At 42.3% G+C, this 13,220-nt stretch overlaps 1 protein-coding gene across 8 annotated transcripts in view; it reads right to left on the bottom strand.

Annotated features, from left to right (window-relative positions):
• Positions 1-5,296: 5,296 nt before the first annotated feature.
• mib1 (MIB E3 ubiquitin protein ligase 1) overlaps positions 5,297-13,220 on the bottom strand; it is a 50,458-nt gene continuing 42,534 nt past the window's right edge. The window contains exons 16-22 of one of the 8 annotated variants that reach the window (XM_063885979.1): positions 12,929-13,110; positions 12,025-12,214; positions 11,853-11,931; positions 11,586-11,759; positions 10,089-10,160; positions 9,347-9,447; positions 5,297-8,741 (exon numbers count right to left, since the gene is read on the bottom strand). In XM_063885979.1, the coding sequence (XP_063742049.1) occupies positions 8,601-8,741; positions 9,347-9,447; positions 10,089-10,160; positions 11,586-11,759; positions 11,853-11,931; positions 12,025-12,214; positions 12,929-13,110 (939 nt within the window). In that variant the 3' untranslated portion in view covers positions 5,297-8,600. Of the gene's footprint in view, positions 8,742-9,346; positions 9,448-10,088; positions 10,161-11,405; positions 11,441-11,585; positions 11,760-11,852; positions 12,215-12,928; positions 13,111-13,220 lie in introns of those variants that run through there. The other 7 variants (XM_063885980.1, XM_063885981.1, XM_063885975.1 and 4 more) reach the window with 7 other exon arrangements.

Raw genomic sequence — 13,220 nt, 5'->3', positions numbered from 1 at the left:
CTGAGGGGAGACGCAGACTTCCTCTCCCCGTGGCATGCTGGGTCCACCGGCAGATGGATCTCACTGACCCTTCTCAGTGATCACAGCAGAGACTTGAAGCAGGGTGACAGTCATTTTCCTCATCGTGGTTGCCTGCTCTCCTCTCCAGGGGTCCAATTCATCTCTATCTGCTGCTCAATGAAGCCTGCAGTGCCGAGCCACCATCAGTCACACACTGCAGGGCAGCCGGTGGATTAGCTGCCCCCCCGGTGTTGGAGTAACAACCCCTGCAGTCCAGTCAGCAAACACTGCAGTCCCCCAGCAGCAAGAGCGTCAGGCGTGGCGGTCAAGGATCCTCCCCAGGACCAGGCCGAGGCCGGAGGGGGGGGAGATAGCAGCGTCTCCAGCACCCTGCCTGTCAGTCAGCGTGCGGGGCGGGTCCGTCTGCAGGCTCGTGAGATTCATGAATGGTTTCTATGATTCTTAACGGGATTGTCACAATTAAACATATAAAACAGCCTATTGATATCATGTTAATAATACACACGTGATAATATCATGCTTGTTGACCAGAGCCTCTTAAATCATTTCCGTTTCGTTCCAGTCTCGCTTTGTCTGCCTGCCTCAATGGCCCACTCAACAATTATTGTAATGATGGTGTAAAAAAAGAGATAAAAGAAATCAAAAATACATTTATCTACAAAATATAGAGTAAATTCTTCAATAACGGAGGTGAAAATCTGATATTGTGACGAATTGTTGATTGCCATAAGTATATAGACGTAATAGATAGATGTAAAACGGGAATAAATATGCTGTTTACCGCTCTCCACTCATCAATAAAGGATTTCCAACAACATTTTGGAGCCCAGGATTTTCTTCTATTTAGACACAAAAAAAGCAGACACATTGATAATAAAAACACTCCTTAGTTGCAACCATAGATTAGGTCGTAGCCCAGCTTCTGCAGGGTAATTTACACATCCCTGTGTTATGGCGTGCCAAGCCATACAACTACTAACACTACAGGCGTTTGTCAAGCATTACGTAGTTCCTAGTCTTAAGAGTAGAAAAGGGGAGAGATTATTGGTATTATATAGTTTTGAATTTATTGTATAACTTCAATAATTGCATTAAAGACTGAATAGCATCTTTTTAATGTGGTTAGTTTGAAACTGAAATTCAGTTTCAAACCTTCCACAAAAATTGCAAAATGTATAAATAAAAGAATAACTCATTTAAAAAAGTAATGGTTATAAACCAAACAATATTTGGAAAGAACTTAATTGGTGAATGGGTTGTTTATATAATTATTAGTGTGATGGAGAACATGTAATGTTTTGCAGATAGATAATCTTCTCTTTTGTTTTGAAGGTGTCATATTCATATTCTGTACAAACTGTAAAGTCCACTGAGAGAAATGTATGGTTTTTTCATGTATGGTCTCTGAGTAAAATAAAGTCTAAGTATAGGTGTTATAAAAATAGCAACATGAATGACCTTTTACCTTTTAACTGACATAACTTAGTAAAACAAACATGTCCAGTTATTTCAGTGTTACATTCTGGGTAGACAAAGTTTCTTTAGCTTATTTTTTTAGCGATGCATATTTGGTGTGTGTTTTTGATATGATGATAAAGGGTATCGTTAAGACCTATAGGGTCCTTGTGAATCCGTAACAAATTTCATAATGCAGGTTGGAAATGTGTTGTGTTGTTTTGCCTTGCCTAGTCCACCTGTTTTTGTGTTTAACCCTTTTAGATTTATTTCATTAAAAATGTCACTTTGTGCTAAGTGTAACAGTACGAACAGACCACTCTCAAAGTTTGTCAAGGCAGGAAAACAAAGAGTCATGAAGTAAACCAAGATAGAAGAAAATACATTGAGAAATAAAATAAAAAATATATATAAATACATATATATGTATAAATGGAATGGAGGAACTTTGAGTGGAACTTCCAGTTGAAATTCAGAGAAAACAAGGATATTCTAGAACCTCAGAATGCAGAGAAACACCAAAGGTACCAACTCAGAATCCACTTTGATCACAACTGACAACCAGCCTTTCAAAGAGCAAGACATAAGTACAGCAGTAAAACAGCAGTTAAAAGATCATTTCCCGCAAGAAACAAATATGGAATTGATTGATTTCAACTCTAGTGAGGACGAGCCTCCTGTTAATTTCTTCCTGAGTTCCCTTGAGGAGCAAATCCATGTTGAACTGAAGGATAGCGATGCAAGGCTCACCCAGAGTAAGTCTGAGGGCAGAGTCCTCCTCGAAATACAAGAGGACTTGCTGGCAAACTTCCTCGATGGTCTCCAAGAGCGTAGAGAGGATGTCAAATGCAGACCTGAGCATCAGAGCATGCAGCAGGAGATATGTAGCCTAAAGGCTCAGCTGACTAAAAGTGTCAGTGAGGTGAAGTTCCTCAACGACAAGCTGACAAAGATCTGCCCAATGTTGCGTAACGCACAGAAAGATCTCGTGGAGCAGACCTCCACCATCACAAACCAGCAGATCGCATTTGAGAGCATGAAGGCAGACAAAGAGGCCCTTCAAAGTGAGCTCCAAATAACAAAACCAATGGTGGGTTTGTACAAAACGAACGTGGAGTTGGAGTTGGAGAGTCTTCTTGAATTGGAGAGATTGGAGACCGGGCAGATCTCAGCAGCCCTCAAAAAGACGGAAGATCTCCTGGCAAATGAGCGTCTCAGATTCCAGCAAGAGATCAACACCCTCCAGGATCTCGTGGTGCAGACCTCCACCATCACAGACCAGCAGATCGCATTTGAGAACATGAAGGCAGACAAAGAGGCCCTTCAAAGTGAGCTCCAAATAATAAAACCAATGGTGGGTTTGTACAAAATGAACGTGGAGTTGGAGTTGGAGAGTCTTCTTGAATTGGAGAGAGCGGAGACCGGGCAGATCTCAGCAGCCCTCAAAAAGACGGAAGATCTCCTGGCGAATGAGCGCCTCAGATTCCAGCAAGAGATCAACACCCTCCAGGATCTCGTGAAGCAGACCTCAATAAAGAGAGACCAGCATCTGAAATTGGAGCAAGAGAAGGCAGAAAATTATGCCCTTCAAAGGGAGCTCCAGGATATAAGACAGATGCACACAAAGGTATATATATGTTCATTAATTCCTATTTTGATTTAACAGTTTGTTTCAACAGTTACTTACCTCTACATCATTTTAATTTAATTGTATGTTATTATCCTGTAGGAAACCATACTTCATTCTCACTCTGTTGCTGCTTGAACTCCTGAATTAATACAAATATCTTATCTTATCAAAGACCAAGCTGGAGTTGGAGAGCCATCTTGAATCGGAGAGATCCGAGACCAGGAAGATAACCACAGCCCTGAAAAAGGTGGAAGATCTCCTGGCGACTGAGCGCCTCAAATTCCAGAAAGAGACCACGACCCTCGAGGATCTCGTGCGGCAGACCTCCATGAACAGAGACCAGCAGAAGGCAGACAAAGAGGTCCTTAAAAGTGAGCTCCAAATAATAAAACCAATGGTGGGTTTGTACAAAACAAACGTGGAGTTGGAGTTGGAGAGTCTTCTTGAATTGGAGAGAGCAGAGACCGGGCAGATCTCAGCAGCCCTCAAAAAGGCGGAAGATCTCCTGGCGAATGAGCGCCTCAGATTCCAGCAAGAGATCAACACCCTCCAGGATCTCGTGAAGCAGACCTCAATGAAAAGAGACCAGCAACTGAAATTGGAGCAAGAGACGGCAGAAAATGATGCCCTTCAAAGGGAGCTCCAGGCTATAAGACAGATGCACACAAAGGTATATACAGTATATGTTCATTAATTCCTATTTTGATTTAACAGTTTGTTTCAACAGTTACTTACCTCTACATCATTTTAATTTAATTGTATGTTATTATCCTGTGTGAAACCATACTGTCCTGTTTTTCATTCTCACTCTGTTGCTGCTTGAACTCCTGAATTAATAAAAATATCTTATCTTATCAAAGACCAAGCTGGAGTTGGAGAGCCATCTTGAATCGGAGAGATCCGAGACCAGGAAGATAACCACAGCCCTGAAAAAGGCGAAAGATCTCCTGGTGACTGAGCGCCTCAAATTCCAGAAAGAGACCACGACCTTCCAGGATCTTGTGCGGCAGACCTCAATGAACAGAGACCAGCAGAAGGCAGACAAAGAGGTCCTACAAAGTGAGCTCCGTGCCATTAAACCTATGCTGGCTTTGTCAAAAGCCAACCTGGAGTTAGAGTTAGATAGACATCTTGCAGAGACCAGGAAGATTTCAGCAGCTCTAAAAAAGGCAGAAGATAACCTGCAGACTGAGCGCCTCAGATTCGAGCGAGAGATCACTGACCTCCAGGAGACAGAGAAGTCTAAATTGACCTCTCTCGCTCAACTGGAAGCAAAATGTATTAAGCTCATGGACGCTCTGAATGAAGCTGAGCAGGATCTGCAGACCAATAATCTCCAGTGGCAGGAGGAGAAAACTTTTCTCACTGCAAAGCTGGAGGCATCGCATGTGATCCATCTTGCCCAGCTCAAGGGTCAAGAATCTGAAAATGAGACAATCATCTCTGCGCTTCAGAAGAAAGCTGAAGATCAGCTTAAGAGTGATCGTTTTCTTTGGCAGCAGGAGAAAAAGTCCTTGCTGGAGAAGGCTGTGAAAACCAAGACCTCCTACATGGCCCAGCTCGAGGAGCAGAAACGGGCTACTACAAAGTGTGTGGACAATCTGAAAGAGGCTGTTCAGAAGATGCAGAGTTACTGCACCCAGCTGGACGAGGAAAGGTTGACCATCCTGCGGGACAAAAACACGCTTAAATATGATCAGCTGAAAAAAAGGCAGGAGTGGCAGAAAGCTGAGAGTCACTTAAAGTCTCAGATTGAAAGCCAAGTCCTCCCAACGAAGCAAAAGAAGCACTGGTTCAAGTGGCAGCAGGACAGGCCAACCTTCCCCCAGCCCTCAAACCACATATTGCAGACCCTGCAAAAGAAAGAGCAGCAGTGGAAGAGCTGCAAGTCAACCCTCCTCCAGGCCTCACTAAGGCTTGAAAGGCATATGCAGGAGAAGGAGCAAGAGTGCCAAGAGGAGAATTTATCTGCTTCAGACCACAGACGTGCTGAAATCTCATCTTCAGATGAAAGAACAGGAATGGCAGAGAGCAGAATCCTCCTTGAAGTCCCAGCTGACAGACCTTCAAAGCCAGATCTCAAAGAAGAAGAAGAAGGAGAAACCCTGGTTTAAGGGCTTCTTCTAATTCTAAAATCCTGCAAGTGTTTCTGCTGGGTCTATAAGGCCAGAGCAAAACCTACAGCATTAATAAATTGCAAACAGCATGTTAGGTTTATTTGTCGGTTGATGTTGAACATACATTTTGAATTGCATTTCAGTCAAGTGTACATTAAATTTGAAATCAGTGTAAAAGCATTGACCTGAACAAAAGTATACCCAATTTTTCAAGATTTGAAGTTGGTCCAAATATAAGGATTATTGTCTCACGACACATTTAACACTTGGCTTCTTACTTTCTACACCAAGAAAGGTTCATGACCTCATTCAAAATAAAAAGCAAACTTTGAAATAAAACTGAAACAGATTTGAAGTGTTAAGTAGTGAGTAATGGAGGTCCATGTAAATAGGTTTAGCTATTAAACAAAAACATGGACATTTCCAACAGTTAAGCACACATATTTAACAAATTGGTAAAATTAGGCAATCTTATATCAAACAAACCAAAAACAGTATATCATTGAATGCTGTAGTAATAATATGTGTGAAATTTGAAACGTGTAAGCTACTGCTGTCCAGATTGGTCACAAAGAAGCCAGCAGCGGCTGCCGTTCACTTCCCTGTCTATCACTTTAACAGGTAAACCCATTGTTTTAAAGACAGGTACTTGACTTTAAAATGACACCATAGACATAACACCAGACCACAGCCGAGTGTGCCAAGTCGCAGAGATCTGAGAAGAAATAAAAAGGTGTCAGAGTCTCCCCTGCAGTCACTGATGGAGCGAGAGGGGGACAGCATGATGGATGTCTTGTTATGAGCGGTTGCAAACTGCTGCTGCACGTGAGCCGGCCCAAAGATGTCCAGGTTATGAATGGACTAGTCAGTGAGCGAGAACATAAGCGGCCTTTGGTCATAATTTCTTGAGATGAGAGGGGGGTTGTCACCGCTCACTGGAGAAGATGCATTGCTCTATTTGGGTGTTTCTCATCTTTCCTGGGGTTTTCTTTAACTCCTCTTTGATTAGCATAGCTGACCTATCACACGCTGGTGCTGGGTCATTATTAGGTGTTAGTATTTTCAATTACCTCACACCTCCCATCTCTGCCACCCTGTCTCCTCTGTGAGGCAGACGCTGCACAGCAGGAGAAAAGCTACAAAATGCTAATGTGCTGCTTATAAAAAAGCTAACTACATCTGAGCTCGACGTGGAAAGAAAAGAAAAAACAAGCGAATGACAAAGCGGTAGAAGCTAGAGAAACAAACAGCCCTTATAATGTCCCGTGGTTCATGTAGAACTTTATTTCAGCTATATGATTGTTTTTAAAAGCACTTAATTAGCAATACAGACTGAACGGTTTCCATGATACATGTCGTACTGCATATGTCAAACATTCATGCCAAAGGAAATACTACTGATACATAATCAACAGGACAGTTACAGGTATTGAAAATAAAGTACAAAATAGGCTTTTTCATAACAACCATAACAAGACAACACTACCATAAAGCGTATTAGTGCTTCTAGCTTAAAGTGTTATCATGAAAAATGAAAGGAATCAAAACTGTCCTCAAAAAAGTAACTTTCAGTCGTAAAAGAGGGGGGGGGGGAAATGCTTGTATGCGTTTGCAAATTCCCACATAGCGGAGCAAGCTAGCAATCTTGCTGAGTCTCCACATGGGCAACTGCCTTTTAAAAGAGGTAAGGCAAGTTCTGTCTTTAAAAAATCATTAGCTTTCCTCCCAAATAAAACACTGGTGAAAAGATACTTGACACTTTTGACAACAAAATGTCTTTTTTTCTGTTTCACAAAGAACGAGATAGGCTTACAGAGACCTATTTTAGAGAAAAATGCTTCTACGGATGATTGCTAGAAAGCTATTGCCAACAAAAAGCAAACAGAAAAAACATCAAAAATGTGTCTCAACATTAATATCAAAGCAGAATGTTAGAGAGGTTTTGAGGCTACATATTAGGAAGGCAGAGAAACCTATAAATCCTATCTTTTTGGGCAACAATACAAAATAATTTATTCTATATTTTCATCTTAGTGTTCTAATAGATTGCACTCTCTAGCTTAATAAATGTCCATTTGAGATCAAGGAAATACACTTAAATTAAAAACATAATACAAGATAAAGAGCACCTTATCCCCATACAAGTACTTTAAGATTTTTGGAAGCAAATGGCACAGAGTCGTCAATGGTAAATTAGCAATGCTCGTTGAATTGTGCATTTTTTGTCAGACAATACCGCCAAGTCTTAACAGTTTAACATCAAGTTGTGACGAGATAGAGCAGTGTTTGCACCGTGTGGAGCTGTGTGTACAACAAACACGTACAACAGGGGCAGATCACTGGACAGAAGCTCTGTGTGTGTGTGTGTGTGTGTGTGTGTGTGTGTGTGTGTGTGTGTGTGTGTGTGTGTGTGTGTGTGTGTTTACACCGCAGCGGTCCGTCTTGGTACACCTCTGTAAACAAAGTACAGGTGTGGTGTGCTCCCTAGCAGTTACTCTACCTGTGTTTTAACACTGAGCAGAAGAGGACCTCTAGAGTCAGTGCAGCAAAGAGCTTTTACCCTGACTCAGCTTTTCTTGAGCAAAACTGCCACGACTGGTCTTTAACTGCGAGGACAGTCGGCCTACAGCGTGTCACAACAGCCAAACTGAACACAGACATGAAGCGAAAACACTCACTGAACCTTAAAGTGGAGCAAATAGTAATGTGTAAAAAAAAAACTTGCCATACTGTTGTGAAAAATTAAGTACTTAAAATCCACATCTGGAGCTTCCGATACCAATACACGTGCATAAAGATTTAAAAATACAATAAAAGTCGAGGGCAGCTGGCAATGACTGGGACAGATGCGTGAGACTTTACATCAAAGGTAACAAGCTGACCTCTGCATCACCTCCTCTACACTGACGAATTTGCTCAGAGCTGTTCCAGAAACAGTTCATATCCAGGACTAAGAGGCCAAAGAAGCCAACATAGACTAAAGGAGAGAAAAATAACTTTCAAGTAAAAACTGAGAAAATGACACAGAAAAAAGAACGAGAAGGGGGAAAGATAGGTATAGAAAAAAACCGAGAGCAAGCATCTTCCTTGTTGCAGTGCGGACACACGACAGAACAGCAAAAACTGATGAGAGTCAATCTGTATTTTTTTTCCTTGTAACAGAAATTCCATCTGAAGACAATCAAACCATTAAGAGAGCATTTGCTGTGTCCAATAAGACATTTGAGGACGCCCTTAGCTGGCTGACCCGGTGCTGTGTGGATGGCGGAGCAGCGGCAGCAGCTGGTGTGATTGTGGCTTTGCGGGCGTGGACGCTGTGAGCTTTAAGAGAAGAGAAAAAAAGTCTGTGGGGGGTGAGGGTGTTGGGGTGGGGGGGTCTAGTAAAGAAGGATGCGTCGCTCGATGGCCTTGCGGCAGATGGGGCACTCGCTCATCCGGTCCCCACACAGCTGGCAGGTGCCGTGGCCGCACATGAAGATCATGTTCTTCAGCCGGTCCAGACACACCGGACACATCGTCTGCAATCACAGATCACGTGTGTTGTGATAAAGTCAGTTTAACTTTCAGAAATACAATACATCGGTTTCATTACATATGATATTTTACTCCCTCCTAATGGTTCACGAGCCACAGCTGGGGTGTGTCCCAATATTTCTAATGCAGCATGCCATATATACCAGGGTGTCCTACTGAATCCGAATGCTTTACTGGCTATATGACTCAAAATGCTCAGCTCATAGGAAACCAGTCGACTGAGACGCAGAGACATTGAAATTCCAAAATACGGACTCATATCAACAAGAGGGTCAAGGTGGGATGTTATTACGAATAAGTATATCCCAATTGTATAAATAAAAGCAGCTGCAGTAAGAACTATGTGATTTTGACCTGGATCTTACGTCTCTTTATGGTTAAACAATGTTTTAACAGCTTTAGATTTAAGTGTCATAAATGTGAGGATTTGCCTTGTGTGTGAGTTTAATACAAAAAAAAGGGATATGGGAAATAGCATTGGGCATTGATCTTCTTCTTTTATGATCAAAGAATCAATCCAGTATTTCGGATTTCAAAATGAAAACTAAAGTCAGTTGTGTTTTACTAGCCGCCCTCTGATCTACAGTACCTGCTCCTTGATGTCTTGCAGCTGCTGCTGTAGCTTCTGTACGTCGGCGTTGACGTTGGTGTTGTCCTTGTCTCTCTGCAAGGCGGGGATGTTTCCGCTGGCTGTTTGGACGCAACAGCACAGCGACATGTTGAGGGAGAAATGGAAGTCAGTGACCAGCCAAGAGACTGAACAAATAAGAAGGTTGCGCCGTGGCCACATCAAACTTTAACTCCGCATAATGATAAACTATATGGTCAATTGAACTGAAATGAAGCCACACCGACTATCCAATCTGAATGAGCTGGGGATAAATTCTATTTAAACATGTGATTTGTAAACAAGAATAGATCACAAAAGCATAAACTTTTGAAGGCAGATCGAACTATGTTGGCATTGAATCCATCTTTAAAAGGACTTTCATTCAGAAATGCATACTTTATTATTATCTGAAATATAAACAGGCTCAGGATAAAGTATAGTGTAGGAGCACGGGATGCATGACAGGATAGTCCAACTGCCTGAATAAATTATAAGAGCATTCAACAAAAATTAGCTGGCCTGAGGAGCTGTAAGCACTACTGCATCATACAGACATCAGCATATACTGTGTGTGTGTGTGTGTGTGTGTGTGTGTGTGTGTGTGTGTGTGTGTGTGTGTCACTGAAAGAGAGAGGGAGGGGGATTGAGGGAGAGGGGGAGAGGGGCCAGGGCAGCACTGGGGGAGTTCTTTAAAGGGAGGGGATCATAGAGGTATACTTACACCAACTTAGAGCCAGATTGTTGGGCTGGACAAGATCCTGCGATCCCCCTGCCATAGAGTTAGAGCTCCCTGCTGGGAATAACCAGTCACATTGTTATAGTAGGGGCCGTCCTCACCAGCTCAACAGCTGGCCTAGGGACTGAAACTACTCACTACAGCCTCAAAGGGAGGTCCAGAGAAAGAATTTAAAGAGAAAGCTAGCAGTTGGAAACAGTAATCAGGGAAATAAAGGGAAATAGAGTTTGTTTTGTGTGGAATCAATATTAAAAAGCATAGCGGCACGTGGTTCTTTCTCTTGTTGCCATCAGCCAATGCTAAAGCATGAGTCTAATGCCTGCGCTACATCAGAGAAGTAGGGAGTCAACATAATCAAAGTGGCGGATGATTTTTTCGTGCAATAGACTGGCTTTTTGTAGCAGACATCAACGGTCAGTGTTACTGGGATGAAGGGAGTGGAGATAAACAATCAATGCTGCCCCTTGCATGAGTGTATGCCTGTTCGGACTGCAAGTAAAGATTTGCATGCCAACACAAGCTGACACATGGAGGGATGTGTAATAATTAATACAGGGGTAAACATGAAGTTAGTGAACTTACAACAGTTTCCCTTTTAACTCAACATAAAAATGTGGAAGACACGGAGTAACCACTGGTGAGATGCACCGCTAAAAGAACGTCATGGGCAATAAAACACTGTGTTCGACTTGGAGACAAGAAGATGGGAGTGTGACTTAACTAAAAATAAATACATTTAGACTCTACATTACATTTCATCGGACAGTTTAGGGCTTTGTGTGCAACTGAAAAGCATAAGTCAGGTGTTCTTAAAAAAATGCATCATTCCAAAACTCAAATGATCTGCAAGGAAGGCATTATAATTCAGTGTGGTTATTAATATTCATATATATCATTATGAGAACATATGCTCACAAATTGTGATTAGTCAAACTTTTAGAGGCCACAGGAATAGAACAATGTTTTCAGCTTGTCTGTGTTTATGATTTTAAATGTACCATTAAGTGAAGCTCTGCAAGATTTAGTGTTTCCTTTCAGAAATATTATGATCTGAAACACAAAATCTCTCCTTTTGGAGGATCTTTTTAGCCAATTTTAGACAAGGTAGGCAAGCACTGGCTTCAGACACTGTCGTATCAGACTAGACGCTACAAAAGATGATATGATCACAATGGAGACAATGATTGAAACATGCCAGATCCAGAAGTGGAAAACAGTTTGGAAAATAAGATTAACTGAATCAAACATATGACTTAATTTACACATATGGACTTAATTTACACATTTCTAACACTACAGTCAAAACAAAACAATGTATCAATGATGCAAACAAAGGACTAAAATACATAAGCAAGGCAGCGACAAAGCAAAACATAAACACGGCTAAAGCAGATATTTTGAAAAGAAAAGTGGAAAAATAGAAAAGAAAGAAGGAAAAATAAAAAAGGGAATTAAAAGGGAACGTGTGGAAGATTCACTCACTAAGGTCATCATCATCATCATCATCATCATCATTTTCATCATCATCATCATCATCATCATCATCATCAGCGGCATCATCCTCCATACCTTTCCCACCACAGCACAGAACGAAAGGGGTGCGGCGTTCTACAACAGCCCGGCACTGTACGCACTTCTTCATGAGGCTGGCACAATCTGGGGAAATCAAGAAGAAATACGGTTAAAACATGAACGGGAACGTCCGCTCTTTACAAGTTTTGTTCTGCTAAAATATAGCGGGGAACTTACTCTCACAAGCGCACATGTGACCGCAGGGCTGGAACAATACGGCTGCTTTTTTGTCAGAGCACACTACGCACTCTTCAATCTGTGGAGGGACAAATTCACCAAAGAAACGGTAAAAAGTATCCGCCCTAGATGGTGTATCAATTCCTTGGACTGGTGATAGTCGTTCTGATACCTTAGTTCTCGACTGGACCTGATCCTTGCAGATGAGACACTTTTTGACCCGAGGCGAGCACAAGGAGCATGTGGCGATGTGTCCGCAGGGCCCGAACAGAGTGTCTCTCTTCAGGTCTGAACACACCATACACTCATCGAGCGTCTCGATGTTGCTGTTCTGAGACGGGCTGCGGGTGCCCACCTGGCCACTGGAACATCAAGAGAAAAAACCGTGTGTGAGAGCAGACGAGACTACGAGCATGGGGAAGGGTATATAGGTGGAGACAGAGAGACTGAGAGGAGAACAGAGGCAGAACACGGCAGAGCAGAGGAAACACGGCCCTACATGAAACATGTTTCGCAAAGAAAGGAAATCAATAAGGTCGTTTGATGATTTTTTTTCTGAGATGGAGCTTCTTTCTATTGCTCAGCAGGTGTTACAGGTACTGTTTGTACATGAATATACTTAGAAACAACAAATAATTCCTATGAAATCATCAGTTTTTAGTACCTCTGTGTGACAAAGATTGATTCAAGTTGGAATGTCAGTGTGCTATTCGGCATTCAATCTGAAAATACTAACTAAATAAAAACACATTAAACAGGTTTCATAATCTTATATAGTCTTAGCTATTGCATGAATAAGCAGCATTAGCAAATAACCCCCTCTAAGCTTCAGGCATGCCAGTTGGTGGATTACTTTTCAACCCACAAACAAGCCATCACCTTACATTAGAAAAGTTTTTTTCCCCTTCCTGTTTCCAGTCTATACACTAAGCTCAGCCCACGGCCTCCCGGCTCCAGCTTCGTATTTAACAGACAGACATTAGAGTGCTATCGATCTTCCCGTATAACTCCCGGCAAGAGAAAGCAAATAGGTGTATTTCCTAAAATGTCAAAGCATTCCTTTGAGGGATGTTTACCTGCTCTTCTCTTTGTGACATTTGGCCAGAGCTTTGCAGAGGCTGGGGTCTGGACACAGGTCCAGAGGGGACTGGCCCTTCTTGTTACGAATGGTCAGGTCTGCTCCGTTGGCTGCCAGGAAGCAGGCGATGGATGCTGCGCTCTTCTTCTCCGCTCCCTGGGTGCCCAGGCCCATGATTAACTGCAGAAAGACAGACAGACACACCCTTCAGGCACTTTTTACATGAAATATTGTTCTTCAAGTTGATCCAGTGGGTACACAGTTTCGTCTTAACCTCCCACAGTGGCCTT

This window comes from Eleginops maclovinus, chromosome 6 (genome assembly GCF_036324505.1).
Source record: "Eleginops maclovinus isolate JMC-PN-2008 ecotype Puerto Natales chromosome 6, JC_Emac_rtc_rv5, whole genome shotgun sequence".
NCBI classification, from domain to species: domain Eukaryota; kingdom Metazoa; phylum Chordata; class Actinopteri; order Perciformes; family Eleginopidae; genus Eleginops; species Eleginops maclovinus.
Note: the sequence above shows the minus strand (reverse complement) of the source record. Positions and strands in the feature narration are given on the sequence as shown.